Raw genomic sequence first — 21,006 nt, forward strand, 5'->3', positions numbered from 1 at the left:
CAGGTAAGTCAGGAAAACAGACAAGTAAGACAGCACGTAGCCTTACATTAATGTCAATTTTCATGAAGTTTTGAGGTTTGATAGCATCCTATAAAAAAAAAAAAGGATGAAGTTAGCATCTGAATATTTTATACTTTCAACAGACATGAAAACAGAGAGATTAAGAAATAAATGAAGCTTATCACTGCTGTTTTTGTTTGATGAATAGGATTATAAATATTTCCAGATATAACTCCAATATATAACGCTACAAAAAAACTGGAATTAGCTAAAAAAAATCCGTTGCTCGGAGTTAACAAAATTTTATGATAATCTGTCACTAATTGCTCGGAGTTAATAAAATTTTATGATAATCTGTCACTAATCCGTCTCTAAATAAGATTAACAATGATTTTGTTGTTTCTACATAATCATGTGTCCGTCGCTAAGTCCTATTTTAAATAGTGAAACAGTTGTGCAAGTGCAACCATGGGTGGACCTAACCCCTTTGTGCTGAAAATTACAACGTATTTATAGTAGATTTTGAATTCTCTTGACTTCTTTTGTGAGTCTATATCTTTGTATTTTAAATTCATTTAGTGAAAAATCCTGATTCCAACAATGGGTGCAACCACTATCTAATAACAAGTTTATAGGAACACTTTTGATCCATTCTTCTGAAAGAATACACAACATACATTATAATGCGATATTTTTAGGAGAACCTAATTCCAACCGTTTTTAATAACATTACATATTGAACTATCAGTCTAAACAATAAGTCAAACTATCATGCAAGTTCTATGAATGGAGGAGGCTTAAAAATCATCATCCTCAGCTGATGATTTAGCTTCACCTGATTTTGCCTCTATATCATCAAGATAGTGTTGATAGATGTAGGATACATATCCCCATAATCCCAATAACAATGAAAACACCTTCAATCCACTCATTTTATCTTTCAAGAGCACCACAGCAAAAATTGGCCCAACTGTAGTTCCTAAATTGATGATCACATTAGAGAACAAAGAGGAAGCCTTGAATACCAATCCAATCGTTCCAACGGCATATAACTGCCAAGAAATAGCCGTACAAACTAAGTTTAAAACATATGACAATTTTCCTGTTCTGTACTCTCCCATTTCCTTTTCCAAATCCCTCCAATTACCGCTCGCGAAAAGCCCCGTTAAAGAAGTAAGTGTCACGAAAAGGCCGATGAAAAACGACATTTTCGTGACGACTTTTAAACTGCCACTCTTGAAGACCTTTTGGAACGCGAGTTCTGTTAGCGAGAACTGCAATGCATAACCTAGAGACCCCATAGTGGCAGCTAGAAATCCTATTAGCAAAGATGTCTGGGATATTTCTCCGCCATCACCCGTCTCGTTCTGGAAAATAATAACTGAGGAAGAGAAGGAGAGGAGCACGACTGAGTTCAATATAATTGGGGTTATCTTTTGCCCGTTGATGAAGAACGAGGTGAGCGCGTTGAACGCCAATTGAGAACCGCAGATTAGGGCATAGGTAGAAACCGGAAGGTACTGTACTCCAACCGTATATAACATGGAATTTGCTACTTGAAATAAGCCAAGGAAGATGTAAACCGAAACGCGAATTAACAAAGAAGGCTTGTGAATGCTAAGTTCATTTTCTTCATTGTGATTTTTGGTTGAAGGATAGAAAATGAAAGGCAGAAGAATTGGGAATCCAGCAGTTTGTGCCAATGTAGCAATCCATCTACTTTTGCCACCTTGTTCATAGTATACTCTGCCCAATAGAGTGCCAGCTGCTTGGCCAGCTATAGCAAAGAATGTAAAGATAAATATTTGGAACCATAGTATAAATTTACTTGATTGATGGCTGTTGGTTTTTGCATTTTCAGATGTCTCTATTCCTTCTGCTTCGTCAACTGTCAAATGAAATAAGGCAGCAGAAAAACAGAATGGTCATAAACAGGGCAACATAAGATTTGAGCAATGAAACTCAACTTTTATTGTACCAAAGTTACTAAACTATTTTGTTCTAAGTTTGGCGGATTCTTAATGTTTGGTGCCGCAGCCATGTCAACATTATGTGGGTGTGGGTGTTCAATTATGGTCAAACAATTATGGATACTCTTGACCAAAATCAATAGAGAAATTCGATATAGGTATAATGATTTCTAAAGTCATAACAAAAGCTGAGGTGAAATTATAATTTAGGCACATCTTTTTATTGTTAACATATAATTGTTTTAAAAAGTCGGCAACCAAAAGATTCTTTAAAGATATTTACAGGTCAATATCACCGTTGAATATGCAATTGACTCGAGATAGTCTATCATGACCTCTTATATCATTTACAATAGCCATGTTACACCCAAAATATTTAATGGAGTAATTACATATTCAAACTTGCTCTCAAAAACTCGTGCATTCCTTTCCTTCCAAATAGTCCGCCATAGTTTAGGCATAATATTTATAGCTTTATTTTTAGATATTTGAATTACTTTTAGACGGATCGTCGCACTTGTATCCATACCTAGATTCGTACCTTCAAATTTTAAAATTTAGATTATGGAAGGATCCGCACCCGAGTCCGAGCAACGTAAATTTTGTTGTAACATAAAAAATACTCAACTTTATCCCAGTTTAACAGAAAACTACTAATCTATTCGTAACAAAAGTATCATTCTGCTATAAGCAAAAAACATCTTTCCTTTTTTACACTGATCAAGTTGGGCACTCACTCTTTCTTTCTCGTGTTCACCTTTAATTACTCTTTACTGTCACCTGGAGATGACTATAAAGACGTTCAGAAAAAAATTACATGTACAAAGAATTACAACCTAGACTCCTCAGCTACTCCATGATAGGATTTTTCCTGTGAATTAAAGGTGAAAGTGGGCAGGTTATATACACATGAAAAATACTGCCTAAATTCCCAAAACTGTGAAAGTCCCATTTTGTTTAAGAAATATATACAGTTGTACATGCCTAATTTAACATAGACAATACAAAGGATAACTCAGAAGAAGAAGAGAGGGAGTAACTGACAAGTGAGATGTAGCAGCTTTTCATGAGCTCCTTCCATGGAAACGTACTGCCTGAAAAGTTGGAGAAACCGCTATCTGCTTTTATTGAGTGAACTATGGACAACCAATTAATTATAACTTAGAGAAAAGTCCAATAATATGTTATTGTTTTACACGGTACTATTTTAAAAAAGTTAGACTGAGTTTATTAAGAATTGTTAATATTTTGTGCAACTTTACGGACAAAAGATTCGACTATTGTCTAATGTTTGCAATTATGTACTTATAAAAATTTAGGTCGTGGTCTAATATTTTCTCATTAAAATTTTAATTTGCTCAAAAAAATTTTTAGACCATGGTTTAAAAGGTTCATAAGTTGCAAAAGAAATAAAAAGATGATCATTTACTAAACCGCTAGTCCGCTACTCCTCTCCGTTTCAATTTATGTGACACTCTTTTCTTTTTGACCAGTCCCGAAAAAAATGATACATTTCTATATTTAGTAGTAACGATTTAATTTTAAACTTCCTATTTTACTCTTAATCTTAATGATGAAATGCTTTCTAGTCACATTAATATCTATAGCTTATTTTGGACCACAAATTTCAAAAGTCTTCCTTTCATTTTTAAACTTTGTTTCAAGTTAAACACCTTTACATAAATTGGGAGACAGAGTAGTACTTGTCATCACAACTGGGGGTGGGCGTTCGGTTCTTCGGGTCAGTTTTTCGGTTTCAATTTTTTGAAAGTGGACACCGAACACCGCACTGAATTAGTTCGGTTCGGTTCGGTTCGATTTTGGTTTTTCTAATTCGGTTTTTTTCAGCATGGGCCTGAAATGGGCTAATTTCTGCTTGTCAAATTAGGGGTGGACGTTTTTATCAGTTAATAATTGTTTTATCGAGCAAGGTCAATTTAGTTTGATGGCTCTGCGCAGACGGCAGAGTATTGATTATTGAATGCTTATTGATTGTTTCAAAATGAGATGCTTCATATATATATGACGAAGATAGATAAGTAAACATCATCACCAAAATATTGACTTCTATGTTAACTTCCAATACCACATTGTTTTGTTACATAGCCTTAAACACATAAGAGGACATAGAAGTTGATATCATAGAGAAAATAATATTAAGCAGCTAAGAAGCAACAAGAAAATGGATCATGAACAAAGTCTATCAAAGGCCAACATGAAGAACAGTTACCAAAGGTTCTGAACTTCTGATATACATAAACCAAACAACTGAAGATGTACCAATAATAGCTATATTCGGGACAGACATCACATTTAAGAATTAATACTAGAAAATTTGAACTTGTGATGTAATCTTTTGTATTATGAATGTCAAGCTGATCATTAAATTGACTGCAATTCATCAGTTCATTAAACTGAGGACAGAGGAGAGGAACTGAGGAAATGAAGTTAGGACTTATGTTAAGTGAATGAAATTAGGGTGGGTCTATACTCTATAGGGATGGGCTTGGATAAATTAATTTGGGCCTAAGAGAGTGGACTGAGTGTTGTAAAAAAAAATTGTATTCATGTAGTAAATCTCAAAAAAAAAAAAAAGTAGTAAATCTTTGGTTAAACTGAAATACCGAAGAACTGTTGATCCGGAACCGAACAACAAACCAAAACACCGGATTTGTTATAAAAAAAATCAAAATCCAACCGAAACATCGAAAACCCGAATTAATTCCGTTCAGTCCGATTTTTTGATTTTCGTTGTTTATGCCGAAACCTAATCACAAGTCACAAAGTATCCCTCCACTTTTCTGGAGTGCGACTTTTGGTACATTTTGGTACGTAGCAATTATGCTACACCAATTGCTTAGATTGAGACATGTACTTTTTTTAATTTGAATATATTTTTAAACATTTCTCTTACTGTGAAGTGACACGTACCAAAATGATCTCCTTAATATATACTTCCTCCGTCTCATATTATCTGACTCAATTTTCTTATTAATTTGTTCACAAAAAAAAAAAAAAAAACGTACTAATACCTGAAAGGAGGAAAAATTAATTAAATGGCCACTTTCTAAATTTGGAAACAAAATCACCTTTTTAAGTGATTTAGTCACACAAATATCTATGACTTATTTTAAACCACAAGTTTCAAAAATCTTCCCTTCTTTCTTAAATTTTGTGCCCAGTCACATAGGTTTACGGAGGAATACTTAATTCCTTAGTCTCTATTTGTATTCACTTTTCTTCTCTAGCAAAAGATTTCGCAGCTCAAGTGTATTTTTACCCACATGAGAAAACGAGAGAGGGTATTGCTGTGACGTGTGTAAATATTCCAAACTTTGAATGCTGTTTAATAAAAAGATGTGGGAAGAGTTTCATAGAGTGTGGTTTAGAAAGCATTTCGTGGGACTGGGACATAAATAGATTTTATTAAGGCAGACACAAGATGGGCACCAATTATTACTATGCACTTATACCTGGCAGGTGGGGAAATTGATATTTCAACTGCCATTGAAACATTTCATTATGAATGTGCCACAAAAATTGATGGATTAGCCTATTTGATCAAGTGTTTTTGAGTGATAGCAAAATTATTGGGGGTTCACGTAACTCCTCTGAACTATCATAAATTTATATTAAAATACTTTTTAAAAGGATCAAAATAGTACATTATCTTTGAGTTTAGACCTAAAAACATACATGTTCTTATACACGGAGCATTAATAGTCTATTATGTTTGCATAAGTGGTGCACTTTTAGTCAACTCCCAAACATTTTGTCAAAAATGTAATGGAAAAGGGCAAAAATGCCCTTGAACTATTAGAAAAGGTCTAAAAATACCCTTCATCCATCTATTTTGCTAAAAATACCCCTTAGTTCAACTTTTTGGCTCATTTATGCTCTTTAACGGTCAACACTAAATTAAATTACACATGACATTTTATTATTAATCGAATTTTCTAAATCTGAAAAAATTGAATTTTTATAAAATCTGGAACAACTATTTTTTTAAAAAAAAATGTGGTCAGCCCTTTTTATTTTTATTTTTATTTTTTATAAATAAGGATTGGATTTTTATTAACAAATGTGGAATTTTTTAAATATGGAAAAATATTTTTATTTTTAAAAAAGGGTGGAAAACCCTTTTTTTTTTTTTTTAATATGGAAAACTGAATTTTTTTATTAAAATTTAGATTTTTTAAATTTGAAAAACTGTATTTTTTAAGTAAAATGTGCAAAACTAATACTCCATAATTTTCTTCTAGATTTAGAAAAAAAGATGGTTATCTGGATTTATTTTTTTAAAATATAATTTTTCCACACTTTTCGTAAAAAAATCATTTTTTCCAAATTTTTATAAAAATCCAACTTTTCAGATTTTGAATAAAAATCCAATTTTTTTTAAAATTATTCTAAAAATAAAATCATGAAAATCTAAAAATTTTAGGACTAAAAAAATCAATTTTCCAGATATTTTAATTTAAAAAAATCCAGTTTTCCAGTTTTTTTTTTCTTTTCTGAAAAATTCTAAAAACAACCATTTTCCAGATTTTTTCTTTTACAAAAAAAAAATAGTGTTGACCGTTACTCAAAGGGCATACATGAGCCAAAAAATTGAATCGAGAGGTATTTTTAGCAAAATAGATGAACTAATAGTCCAGGGGCATTCTTGCCCTTTTCCGTTAATTGTTTAATAAAATATTTTGGAGTTGACTAAAAGTGCACCACTTATGCAAACATAATGGACTATTAATGCTCCGTGTAAAAGGACATGTATGGTTTTAGGTTCAAATCCAAAGATAATGAACTGATCCTTTTCTCTGAACATCACACTCCAAATAGTTCCAAGTGGCAATGCACTTGTAATTTTTTTTTGAGTGATTAGGTTAAAAGCTCCCATAAACTATTGAGTACTCACAGAACCTCCTTGAACTATCATTGTGCTAGGTGGACTAATTTTAAAGAACTTTTTCATTTCTCACGCACTTCTCAACAAGTTATCCCAGATATTTTTTTACATATTCAATCGGGCCGCGGGCGGGTTTCAATCTAATAAATCTAGAGGGTAGTATAAACACTAGATATGAAACTCGCAAAATAGTAATAGTTTCATTGAGTTTTAACCTATTTACTCTAAAATAAAAGATAAGTGATCATTAGTAAAATTAACAGGTTCAACAAATATCTGACAAAGAAAAGATCTAAGGCCAGAATAGGAGCTGGCGAGCTGCAGTCCAAGTAAAGAAAAAAAATCTAACAGGACAGTACCATGGGTCCCAAAGCACGTAGGGATCTTCAGGAATTGTATCTTGAAAAGATCCTAATGTTTTTTTTTTTTTTTCCTTTTTGGTTCGAAAAAGATTCTCAAGTTGGTTAGTGTATTACAAGTTATCCCATCTTTTGGCTGATGGGCAAAATTGTTGTGTTGACTTGTGAGTTGCGTAAACGATAAAGCACGCGATATTAACATAAGCAAAAAATTCGAACTCCATCTATGCATCTAGCACATTAAAAATTTATCCTGAAACAACGTATATATCATTACAGATTACTTTAATTAACTATACATAAGTGATAAACCTAACAACAAAAGTATTAGTTATTCATGATTTGATGTGGGAATTCAATACAAGTGTTTTGCCTTCTCCATTGCAGATAAATATAGAATCAGAAACAGATAAAAGGAGAAAAGGAAAGAATATATACAGTATATTGAAGAAACAAAAGATTCCCAAATATATAAACAGCAGTGGACATTCAACTAGCGGATGGAGCACTATAACTTTGGGTTCAATTGAACCCCAAACTTTCGATGCGGAGTATAAATTTATGTGTAAAAATTTACTAAAATTACAATAAATAGTAGATATGAACCCATAACTTTAGAAATATAATGGTTCAATGCTAAAAAAATTATAACGTTGAACCTCTAAAGTTTAAATCATGTTAATATCAATCTAGCTAATAAAAGCTAAAGGCGAGATACTTAAAAATCATCATCCTCAGCTGAGGATTTAACTCCACTTGCTTTTGCTTTTGCCTCTATATCGTCAAGATAGTGTTGATAGATGTAGGATACATATCCCCATAATCCCAACAAGAGTGCAAAAACCTTCAACCCAGTCATCCTATCTTTCAAGAATACCATAGCAAAAATAGGCGCAACTGAACTTCCTAAATTGATGATCACATTAGAGAACAAAGTAGAAGCCTTGAATACCAATCCAATTGAACCAACAGCATATAACTGCCAAGAAACCGAAAGGTACTGTACTCCAACTGTATATAACTTGGAATTTGCTACTTGAAATAAGCCAAGGAAGATGTAAACCGAAACGCGAATTAATAAAGAAGGCTTGTGAATGCTAAGTTCATTTTTTTCATTGTGATTTTTGGTTGAAGGATAGAAAATGAAAGGCAGAAGAATTGGGAAGCCAGCAGTTTGTGCCAATGTAGCAATCCATCTACTTTGGCCACCTTGTTCATAGTATACTCTGTTAAATTAAATGAGAAACACAATCACATATTTACACAGACCAAGAACACCTATAGAATAATAAAATACACTAAAATAGTTTGTGTACCTTTGTCCGCCATAGGTGTGGTACCTGCATCACTCAACGACACAAGACTAGTCCACAATCACTAACAATGAAGTTCTGCAAGCATAAACCCAAAGGTGTGGTAGTGTAGCAAGAAAGAGCCAACATGGACTCCAGATCAAGGCAATTTCTTTGTCAGTCCTTCAAACGATTTTTCATAACATGTACGCTTTGATTCAACATGCGCACCATCGAAAAACCGTCATCGCGATTTTCTGTTACAACATGTGAGCACTAAAACAAAATGTGCTCCACCAGAAAATCTTAATTTTCAAGGCTCAACATGTGCATCATATCGCGCAACAGCCAAGAAAACTCACAAGGTATGAATGATATAATATGTACGTCTCCAAAAAGATCCAAACAACAACATGATCTTATCAACATGAGACATAAGCAAAACATAAGACAACAAGCCTTAAGATAATAAATCAACATTAAAATGAGCACAATAATAACCAACAACATAAATGATAGCAAAATCCACCATAGTATAAATGTCTCAACGAGATAATATCACCGTAAGCCCCTAAACAATAGGGTTAAGAGTCTAATAACGAATGAAAATAACAATACTGAATACTCGCACTAACCTAACAAATCAAATGACTCAACAACACCCATGTTATCAACATGCTGCTTAAAAACTATAGGTCTTAGTCCCTTGGTTAGTGGATCAGCAAGCATCAAATCAGTATGTATATGTTCAATCACAATATCCTCCCCTCTAACCATATCTCGTACAGCTAGATATTTTATTTCCATGTGCTTAGAAGCTGAAGAGGATTTGTTATTCTTTGAGTAAAACACAGCTGCCCTGTTGTCACAATAAATCTTTAAAGGTCTAGATATGAAATCAACTATCACAAGTCCTGAAATAAAATTCTTAAGCCAAATAGCTTGTGTAGTTGCACCATAACAAGCTACAAGCTCTGCTTGCATAGTCGAAGATGCTGTAATAGTTTGCTTCACACTCCTCCAACATATTGCACCCCCTACTAACATGTAGATAAAACCAGAAGTAGACCTCAAATCATCAGGACATCCACTAAAGTCTGAGTCCGAGTAACCAATCACCTCAAGATCATCAACTTTTTTGTACACTAACATATAATCTCTTGTTTTCTTCAAATGCCTCATTACTTTCTTGGCAGCAACCCAATGGCTTCTTCCTAGGTTGGACTGATAACGTCCAAGAGCATTGACAATGAAGGCAATGTCAAGGCGAGTGCAAACATGTGCATACATAAGGCTCCCAACAACACTTGAATAGGGCACATCTTTCATATACTCTTTCTCTAGATCATTCTTGTGGCATAAGTCTAGGCTTAACTTATCACCTTTCACAACAGGGACACCTCCAGCCTTACAGTTTTCCATATGAAATCTGCTCAAAATACGATCAATATAGGTCTTTTGTGAAAGTCCCAATAACTTGCGAGACCTATCTCGTTGAATTTCAATACCTAGAACAAACGATGCCTCTGCCAAATCTTTCATATCAAACACTATTCAATAACTGCTTAGTCTCATGAAGTAGTCCTAAATTATTACTTGAAAATAAAATATCATCAACATAAAGAGTGAGAATGATGAACTAACTCCCACTGATCTTGAGATAGATGCAATGATCAATCTTGTTCTCCACAAAACCCATAGAAGTGACAATTTCCTCGAACTTCAAATTCCACTACCAAGAAGCTTGCTTCAGTCCATAGATAAACTTCTTCAACTTACACACTAGATGCTCATCACTTGTACCAAAAAAACCTTGAGGTTGTTCCATGTAAACCTCTTCATTAAGATCACCATTCAGAAAAGCTATATTCACATCCATCTGATGCAATTCTAGATCGAAATGGGCTACCAGTGCCATAATGATCCTAAAAGAATCCTTAGATGACACAGGTGAAAAGGTTTAATTGTAATCAACCCCTTTTCGCTGTGTAAACCCCTTAGCAACAAATCTTGCCTTGAAGCGTTCAATATTTCCTTTTGAATCCTTCTTGGTCTTAAAGACCCATTTGCAACCGACAGCCTTATGTCCTTTAGGGAGTTCAGCAAGCTCCCACACGTCATTCTTACTCATGGAGTTCATCTCTTCGGTCATAGCATCAAACCACATCTTTGATTGAGCACATGATACTGCCTCAGAATATGTCACAGGATCCACAACGTCACCTTCAGCAAGGTATGCCAAATAGTTATCAGGCAGCGCTGATCTTCTAGGTCTACTTGATCTCCTTAAATTCTGAACTTCTTGTTCAACAATAACAGGTGCCTTAACCACTTATTCAACAACCGCAGGTGCCTGAATGTCTGCAAGTATAGGATCCTCAGCTTGCATAGGTATAGATTCATTATGCTTAATGTGTACAGGTGAAAACACAAAGGTTTCTGTGGCAATGGGGAGAGAGATTCTCATAGCCTCAACATTCTCAGCAGGCTCACCAACAACATTCTGCGAACAATCCTTATCTGCAATATCAAATTCAAGAAATTTTGCATTTTGTGATTCAACTATTCTTGTTCCCCTTGTAGGACAATAGAATCTGTATCCCTTAAAATGAGCTGGATAACCAATGAAAAAACAACACGAGGTTCTACGTTCAGTTTTCTTCTCAGAAGGATTATAAATTCTCACCTCAGCAGGGCATCCCCAAACCCGAAAATGGTTTAGGCTAGGTTTGCTATTTGTGCACAACCCAAAAGGTGTTTTAGGAACTGACTTGGAAGGAACAATATACATGGTTGTTTTAATAGCTTCACCCCAGAGGAAACTAGGTTAGTTAGATCTACTCGTCATACTTCTCATCATGTCTTTTAAAGTACGGTTTTGCCTTTCAGCTACACCATTTCGATCAGGACTACCAGGAATGGTATACTGAGCAACTATGCCACAATCTTGCAGATATTTGGCAAAGGGTCCCATATGTTGCCCAGCCTCGATGTGTCTACCATAGTACTCACCCGCACGATCAGACCTCACTATCTTAATGATCTTTCCTAGTTGTTTCTCTACTTCAGTTTTAAACACTTTGAATTTTTCAAGAGAATCATATTTTTCTTTAATAAGAAAAACATAACCATACCGAGAAAAGTTATCAATGAAGGTGATAAAATAAGTAGAACCACAGATTGTTGTAGAATATGGACCACTTATGTCTGTGTGAATAATTTCCAGCAAACCAGAACTACGAGTAGCACCCTTTTTTCTTGTTTTAGTCAACTTTCCTCTAATGCAATCAATACATGTTCCTATGTCCCCGAAATCAAGAGAAGGTAAAATATTGGACTTGACTAATCTATCAACTCTGTCTTTAGAGATATGACCCAAACGCCTATGCCACAACATACCTGACTTTTCCTTTAAAAGAGGACGTTTAGATCCAACAATTTCAGAATTAAAAGAGTTGTGTTCAACATCAGAAGCCAAGAAAATTTTAAACAAACCATCAGATAGCATTCCATGACCAACAACTTCAGATTTCAAAAGCAAATTAACTTTTCCATTGAGAGAACTAAAACCAAAACCAACTCTATCTAAAAGAGGATGAGAAATCGGATTCCATCTGAAAGACGGTACATAAAAATTGATTTCCAGAACAAGTTTAAAACCAGTTTCTAAGTCTAATACTACTGTTCCTATGAATTCTACTTCAACTTGGACATCTGTAGCAAGTCTAATTTTTGACTCCGTTTTAGCTTCCTTTTGTTTGTGAACCCCTACAAGGAAATGACAACTATCAAACCACCAAGAATTAATGGGGTCATCTACTAAGTGTGACTCAAAACAAACAAGAGCAAGATGATTACCTTCTTTTGACTCCTTCTTTTTTATCCAGGCATGGAATTTGACACAATCTCTCTGCTTGTGACCAGGTTTCTTAAAAAAGAAGCAATTATTATTTTTCTTAAAAACCGCGTTATTAACCTCGGGATATTCGGTCTGATCTTTACCATGTCTTTTGGTGTCCTGACCCTTCTTAAAAGTATGATTATTAGATCTTTGAAACTTCATAGGCCCTTTACTAGAGCTAGCTTTGGAATCATGGGAAACAAACAAGGCTATCTGACCTTTCTCTCTTCTAATTTTCTCCTCTTCAACAACACATTTAGAGATGAGGTCATTAATTGACCAAGCTTCATTTGAGTATTATTGGCAGTTTTCATTTGGCTAACTCAACAGGCAAGAAGTTAAGAGTAGAGTGAACAATATAAGGATCGGGAAGAGTTATGTCAAGGGCTTTCAGTTTAGACTGGATGTGAACCATCTTAAATATATGATCTCTAACCCCCCGCCCCCCTCCAGCATTGTCATACTTTATCCCCACGAGTTTACTCATTAGATCTCCAGTCTCAGCCTTATTGGATACAAGGTACCTTTCTTCAACTTGGGCAAGAAATTTCTTAGCATTGGTGGTTACAGGCAAGCCACTCTTGAGGTGCTCAGCGATTGACCTCTTAAAGGCAAGGATGCGTAGCCTATTAGATCTCTCCCACCTAGCATAATGTTCTTATTGAGCAATAGTGCTAGAGTCAATAATAGCTGGTGGCTCATTTTCACGCAAAGCTTGATCTTTGTCAGCCGTGCCTAAAGCAAATTCAAGGTCTTCCTTCCATCTCTTAAAGTTAGAGCCCGACAGGACCATAACTTCGGCATTATTGTTGTTCAAAGAGATGATAACTGTACACAACACAACATGAATGGATTTTATTAGAATAGCAAGGCATAAGAACAATAATATTATCACAACGATAAGTCCCTCAGCATCAACAAGTAGCCCCCCTTTGGGCAGGGCAAGAAAATATTTCAACATTAGAAACCTATCCCCTCTGGACAGACAAATTCACTAAATTAAAATATTTTCACATAATGGGCCTCATCACAACACCAAATTAAAACTCACAATAAACCCCCTTCGGGCAGGCCATTGTATATTCTAATTTAGTGGTGTCCCTCAAAATGTAGTGAACAAGTCTAATAAACTGAAGGTATAAATTTATCCTGCGATAAATTTATACCTTATACCAAACATGGTACAAAAATTAGTGTTGGGATATCCCAGCTTATACCTTTTTATCCCACTTATACTGGAATTATTTTATACCATCTTTTAGATGGTATAAAATAATCCCATCTATTGGGATAAATTAGTCCCGGGATTATAATCCCGGGATAATTTCGACTATCTACCAAACGACCCCTAAGACATTTGTAGCTTATCTGTTATTTCATGGTAATTTTTGTTAGTTGAGTAATATTTAGAACTTTGCCTAATAATAACATTTCTTTTGGATGAACTGTATGAAAAGTTTTTTAATTCAATTAAATAGATCAAAGTTTATACTTTCTCAGTTTAATTTATGTGAACCTATTACTATTTAGAGAATCTACAAGATAGTTCTTTGACCATGTTTTTCTTATAACTTTTTTTAAATTATTTGAATTATAAATTATCATGGCTTATAGTACTTTTTATGTAGTTTCTAAATACTTGAATTTTATCTTTATAAACTTGAAAATTTTATGTCAAAATTTACGGATAGATATATAAAGTTTGACTCTCCTACTCCGAAAATGTTCACATAAATTAAAACGAAAGGAGTAACATTGGTCAACTGACTAGCCCTAAATTATTGTTTAATTTTATTTATTGTATTAGGGGGAGGGAAAATACATATAGAATCGACTCTCACGAATCACCACATGGTGGAGGAGTAACTCATAAATAAATGTATATAATTAAAAATAATACTATCTAATATTTCTTATTATGATTGACATTGTCTAAGAATAACGTGCAACTGCACGTTTATAGAGACTGTTATTATAAAAACACAAATAACAATGTTGAACGACAAAAATAACCCTAAAAGATTGATAGACTTATAGACTCATTTAATCTAATTTTATCATATTTCTATTGATTATTTTGATAGATAAAAACTATTATAGTAAAAAATAGAGTTTAAAACAAATACCACCTCTGGATTTCGATTTCGAATCTAAAATTAGAGAGCAAGGAAACATCAAACGAGTCCTCATATGCCTTGGAGTCTTTTTGTGACTGAAAGTTGCAGTTTGTGCGTGTAATTTTAGTTCTTAACATAGAATATGACCACATTCTAACAGGCATAGGTAAACTAGAATAAGAGTATTGAACTAACGCAATATTGGATTATCTTAGTCGTAACATGTTTTTGGAGAGAGAGAAGAAAAACATACATACCTAGAACATTAATTCCAAAGAAGTCTTAAGTGGATGCAATCCTTCATTATAGTAATATTTTTGTAACTCACAAATATATATATATATATATATATATATACTATCTAATATTTTTTTACTAATATTGATGGGAATAACGTGCAATTGAACGTTTATAGAGACTATTTTTTCTCAAAAAGTGCTTATTTTAATAAAGTGAGGTGTTTGGCCTTCTTTTGGAGGAAATAAGTGTTTTGGGGGAGTACCAGAATCTGTTTTTCAAAAGCTAAAAAAAGTAATTTTTCCACAGAAGTACTTTTTTAAAAAGCACTTTTGAGAAAAATACAATTATAAGCACTTTTTAAAAGCTTGATCAAATACTACTCCCTCCATTCCAAAATAAATGTCTTTTTAGGCTTTTTATTTTGTTCCAAAATAAGTGACACTTTAGGATTTCAAGAAGAAATTAATTCTATTCTTCCAAACTTACCCTTATTTATTATCAAGAATCATTAAATAACTTTTCTTTTTCTAAGCATTAATTAGGGGTAAAAAACACTGCTAATTTTCTAGGAGTGAGCAATTTCTTAAGGGGTGTGCATGAGCTAAAAGAGACACTTATTTCGGAATGAAGGGAGTAATTGCTGCTCAAAAGTGTCTTTTAAATTAATTAATTAAACACAAACTAACTCTCACCAAAAGTACTGATTTGAAAGCACTTTTATAAAAAAAAAAAAAAAAAACACTTTTCAAGATAAGATGGTTTTAGAAACCTGGCCAAATAGGCTATAATTCATTTGAAAAGTGTTTTGATAATCAGATTGTGTTTAATCTTTTTTAAGAAGTGTTTTTGAGTATCAACTTATGAAAAAGGACAAGTATCAATAAACGATTACTATTAAGATTATTTTATAGAGAGAAACTATATTAAATTTCTATCATGAAAGGTTTTAATTAAGTTTTTACTGTTATTTAATTAAAATTTTGAAAGTACATATTAAAATTTTGAATCAATACAATACATAGATAAATAAAAAAATAAAAAATTGACATAATATCAACATGATGATTAAATATACTAAAAACCTCAACCAAAATGACATTTAATAAAATAATTTTGTCATTCTCTTAAGTACAAAAACAGTAATATGGCTGCTTGAAGATTAAAAGAAAAATAAATGTCTTTTTTTCGGACAAGAAATGAATTATATCTGCAGTATAAAATTTAAAATATATAAAAATACGACTTGTTAACTGTAACATGAATTGAAGTAACTCTAATTTTATTTGGAACATTTAAATGTATGATTGAGATATCATTAAGAATCAAAATGAGTTGCTATATGTAAATATGTATTTATGATAGAAATATTTTTATCTTGAAGAAAATTTTTGATTTTGCTTATGCTTTTTTCGAGAAGCATGAATTTTTAACTGCTTTCCAACCATAGAAAAATTGCTGAAAAATTATTTCTGTTTCTACTTAAAAACACTTCTACTGATTGGTCAAACATGTCCAATTTTTTTTATTTAGCTTTTAGCCTCAAAACGCTTAGCCAAACAGGCTCTGGACATCAACAAAGAAAAGATCTAAGGCTGGAATAGGATCTGGAGCCACAGTTCAAGTATAGAAAAAGTCTGAAAATGAAAGATCCTACAATTTTTTATTCTTTTTTTTTTTGTGGTTCGAAGAAGATTCTGAAGTGAATTATTACAAGTTATAACCTTTTTGTCTTATTAGAGATTAATCAACTATAGTAAGTGATAAACCTAACACAAAAATACTACCCCGTAGTACTTTATTTATTTGATTTAGGAATTCAATACAAGTGTTTTGCCTTCTCCATTGCAGATAAAAAATACATACATGAAAGGATAAAACAAGAGAAAGGAAAGAATATATCAAGAACAAAAGATCCCCAAATATATCAATCCAATGTACAAACAGCAGTGCACGTTCATCCATTCATGTGAAAGAATACTCAATATCCAATAATTTTTAACATTACATATTGAACTAACACGGAAGACATCAAATTTACATGATCAAATAATAAGCTATATTTACATATTGAACTGTCAATCTAAATAATAATAAAAGCTAAACGAGAGATACTTAAAAATCATCATCCTCAGTTGAGGATTTAACTTCACCTGCTTTTGCCTCTATATCATCAAGATAGTGTTGATAGATGTAGGATACATATCCCCATAATCCCAACAAGAGTGCAAAAACCTTCAACCCAGTCATCCTATCTTTCAAGAATACCATAGCAAAAATAGGCGCAACTGAACTTCCTAAATTGATGATCACATTAGAAAACAAAGAAGAAGCCTTGAATACCAATCCAATTGAACCAACAGCATATAACTGCCAAGAAATGGCCGTACAAACCAAATTTATAATATACGACGATTTCCCTGTTCTGTACTCTCCCATTTCCTTCTCCAAATTCCTCCAATTACCGCTCGCAAAAAGCCCCGTTAAAGAAGCAATTGTCACAAAAAGACCGATAAAAAACGACATTTTCATGACGACATTTAAACTGCCATTCTTGAAGACCTTTTGGAACACGAGTTCTGTTAACGAGAACTGCAAGGCATAGCCTAGAGACCCGAAAGTGGTAGCTGCAAATCCTATTAACAGAGATTTCTGAGATATTTCTCCGCTAACACCCGTCTCGTTCTGGAAAATAATGGCAGAGGATGAAAAGGAGAGAAGCACGACGGAGTTCAGTATAATCGGGGTTATCTTTTGTCCGTTGAGGAGGAACGAAGTGAGCGCGTTGAATGCCAATTGTGAACCGGAGATTAGGGAATAGGTAGAGGCCGGAAGATACTGTACACCAACAGTATATAACATAGAGTTTGCTACTTGAAATAAACCAAGGAAGATGTAAACCGAAACGCGAATTAATAAACAAGGCTTGTGAATGCTAAGTTCATTTTCTTCTCTGTGATTTTTGGTTGAAGGATAGAAAATGAAAGGCAGAAGAATTGGGAATCCAGCAGTTTGTGCCAGTGTAGCAATCCATCTACTTTGGCCACCTTGTTCATAGTATACTCTGCCCAATAGAATGCCAGCTGCTTGGCCAGCTAGAGCAAAAAATGTGAAGATAAATATTTGGAACCATAGTATAAATTTACTTGATTGAAGGCTGCTTGTTTTTGCATTTTCAGATGACTCTGATCCTTCTGCTTCTTCAACTGCCAAATGAAACAGGGCAAAACCAGAGAGATTTCAATAAACATTGGCTTGGAATGCTTGTGATTTGTGAACAAACAATCTAGTCTATATACTTCCTTATTCCTTAATCATTAGTCTTGATATTAATAGGAGTAACTGACAGTCCATAAGGACAACCTAATGGACAAAATCTGCACTATAATATCAGGGTTTAGAATTGTAGCGTAGTACTGTTTAATTGAAGCCCTCTTATTCCTCTAAACCATTTCAGATTTGAAGATTTAACTCATGTGTCATAAGTTTAAGAAAAAGAGAGTACTAAAGTGAAACAATTCGGAATCATATTGCATCAAGCATCTATCCATATTTTCTTCATCTCAAGACAATTGTCCTTTTTCCAGTAAATTGTACATACCAATGTGCATCTTGTTTACATTATCAGGTTAAGATAATCTAGAACAAATATTATAATAGTAATCTTAAAAATATGCTCTAACCTTTACCTATATACAAATAAAATTTCAAATACATTAATATTGTTGATGTATATAAATTAAATATATTACATCAGCATTTAGTATCGAAAAGAATAAAACTTTATATAAGGTAAATCCTTTTGAATACATTACCTCAGCAGTTGGTACCACGAAGAATAAAACTTTTGGTACTCTTTACCTAACTTCCGAATACTAAATTCAATTCTTTAAATAAAATATAATGTTCTATTCGATACACAGTGTTAAAAATAATACTAAATTAATTCTTGGTAAGCCAAAGAACAAAGAGCATATTTGAATGAATACATTAAAAATTTTGGACTATCGATCAAGATCACTTGATCTATTCAGAAGTTCTTATCCAATACTTTTAATAAATAATAATAATAATAATATATATACAAGAAAACAAGTACAGTAGTATTTTATTTGTACAAGAAAACAAGTACAGTCAGATTCCGAAGGAGAGGGAGAAAACTGAACATTTCTGCCATATTTTGAGAAACAGAAATATCATGGAGGGTAGGGCGGGATGGTTAATTTTTTTTCTTTCATCAAATCAGAAATCTCAAATTCGAGCTTATAACCTATACTAATGAATTTTTACCCTTAGTGAAGTACCCGATAAAAAGGACAGCCCGATGCATTAAAAAAATTCTTACTTCACACTGATCAAGTAATTGAGCACTCACTCTGTCTTCTCTTTCTCTCGTTGATCTTTAATTACTCTTATTATCAGCCGGAGATGACAATAAAAAAGTCCGAGGAAAAAAATTTACATGTACAAAGAATTACAACCTAAACTTTTCAGCTACTTCGTGATAGGATTTTTCTGTGAATTAAAGGTTGAACTGGGGAGGGTATAGAGCCCGTTTGGATTGGCTTATAAAGTTACTTATAAGCTGTTTTTAGCTTTTTTGAGTGTTTGGCTGGCCAGCTTAAAGTCATTTTGTGCTTAAAATAAGCTCAAAAAAATAATTGGGCCCATTTAACTTAGCTTATCTAAAGCAGCTTATAAGCTGAAAACAACTTATAAACCAAAAAAAATAAGTTAGACTACCCAACTTATTTTTTTTTTAGCTTATAGGCATAAGCCCATCCAAACAGGCTTATAAACACACGAAAAAAACAATATTCGAATTCTCAAAATCTGTGAAAGTCTAATTTTGCTTAAGAAATATATACAGTTGCACTGTCTAATTTAACATAGACAGTACAAAGGATAACTAGGAAGAAGAAGAAGAGTAACTGACAAGTGAGATGCAACAGCTTTTCGTGAGCTCCTTCCATGGTAACGTACGCCTTAAAAGTTGGAGAGCCGCTATCTTCTTTTATTCAGTGAAGGACACCCAATTAGTATAACTTATAGAAGCAAAAAGACAAATGTTTACTATAAGTACACCAACATTTCCTTTTCTACACTTTGCTTCCTTATTATATTAGTTTGCCTTCATTTGCACTACCAAAGGTTGGAGTTCTGGGAATAAAAAGAATTATGAAATGGAGCGCTTTTCTCTTTAATAGACTTTACGAGTGTGGTTATTCATATTAATTGGGGTCCTAAAATGGGTATTGAACACGAGATGAAAAATGAAGAAATTGCACTAATTGCCCTTCAAAATTAAACTTATGTTTAGAGTTGCGTAGGGCATAACTTGTGAGATATCATGATGCGAAAATATAAACTTATGCACTCTCAAAAACTGTTTGCCCCTCGATAAAGTTTTTCTTAATGATTTGCTCCTTAATGTGTGCATCATTGTTTTATATTCTGCGCTATATATGTGACTCATTCTCCTTTTTTCGATTTGCTCAATAATATATGTCCCCATTTATTTAATTTGTACCCTTCGGTTTACAAGATCACGGAATATGTTTTTTGAAATATTCTAATTCACCTCGCCGACTTTTTCAGCTTTATGAATCTCGATAAATTGTTATTTAAAAAATGGCATTCAGTTTCTTATAAATATTCACAAAATTTCATACCTAATGCCCTTCTATTCGTGGGTAAGTGATCTCCATAAAGCAAAGATCGTATCATAGTCTTCAACTAACAAATCCTGGAAAATTATGTTTATTGATTAAAAGAAGAAGAGTTAAAAGATAACGCAGAGCGAGAATAGAGAGGTAGCAAACGATACTATGTACCAGCCAAATAATTGTAGACATCATATAGTGATACAATGCTCTTAATAATATGATTCCTATTTTTCTCTTCAAAAAAATACAAAAACGTTGGATGTGTTGTAAATAAAAAAAGAAATAGTGCATACATCATCAGACAAATCATAAAAAAGTTAAAGGATAAGAACAAATTTATTTTAAAAAAATGATGCATACATTAGCGAACAAACATTTAAATATAACAAACTTAAAGTGCAAATTTAAAAAGCTTTAATTGTATACCACTAAGAAGAATAAAACAGCGAATAAAGTGCAAACTAAAGTTTTAATGCGTGTAAAATAGAAAGAGCACAAAACTAAGAGAAAGAAAACAAAGATAAAACTTAAACAGTAAGAAACTTTTCGAGAGGAAAT

The 21,006-nt window shown here is 33.1% G+C and overlaps 2 protein-coding genes across 2 annotated transcripts; both read right to left on the bottom strand.

Annotated features, from left to right (window-relative positions):
- Positions 1–628: 628 nt before the first annotated feature.
- Positions 629–3,172, bottom strand: LOC132623790 (probable purine permease 10). The gene is made up of 2 exons (XM_060338605.1): positions 3,015–3,172; positions 629–1,888 (listed from the first exon to the last, which is right to left on the bottom strand). The coding sequence occupies exons 1-2, from the start codon at positions 3,049–3,051 to the stop codon at positions 798–800; spliced, it is 1,128 nt and encodes a 375-aa protein (XP_060194588.1). The 5' UTR covers positions 3,052–3,172; the 3' UTR covers positions 629–797.
- Positions 3,173–16,707: 13,535 nt separating this feature from the next.
- On the bottom strand, positions 16,708–19,920 carry LOC132622107 (probable purine permease 10). The gene is made up of 2 exons (XM_060336641.1): positions 19,719–19,920; positions 16,708–17,988 (listed from the first exon to the last, which is right to left on the bottom strand). The coding sequence occupies exons 1-2, from the start codon at positions 19,753–19,755 to the stop codon at positions 16,898–16,900; spliced, it is 1,128 nt and encodes a 375-aa protein (XP_060192624.1). The 5' UTR covers positions 19,756–19,920; the 3' UTR covers positions 16,708–16,897.
- Positions 19,921–21,006: the final 1,086 nt, after the last annotated feature.

This window comes from Lycium barbarum, chromosome 12, assembly GCF_019175385.1.
Source record: "Lycium barbarum isolate Lr01 chromosome 12, ASM1917538v2, whole genome shotgun sequence".
In the NCBI taxonomy this organism is placed as follows: Eukaryota; Viridiplantae; Streptophyta; class Magnoliopsida; order Solanales; family Solanaceae; genus Lycium; species Lycium barbarum.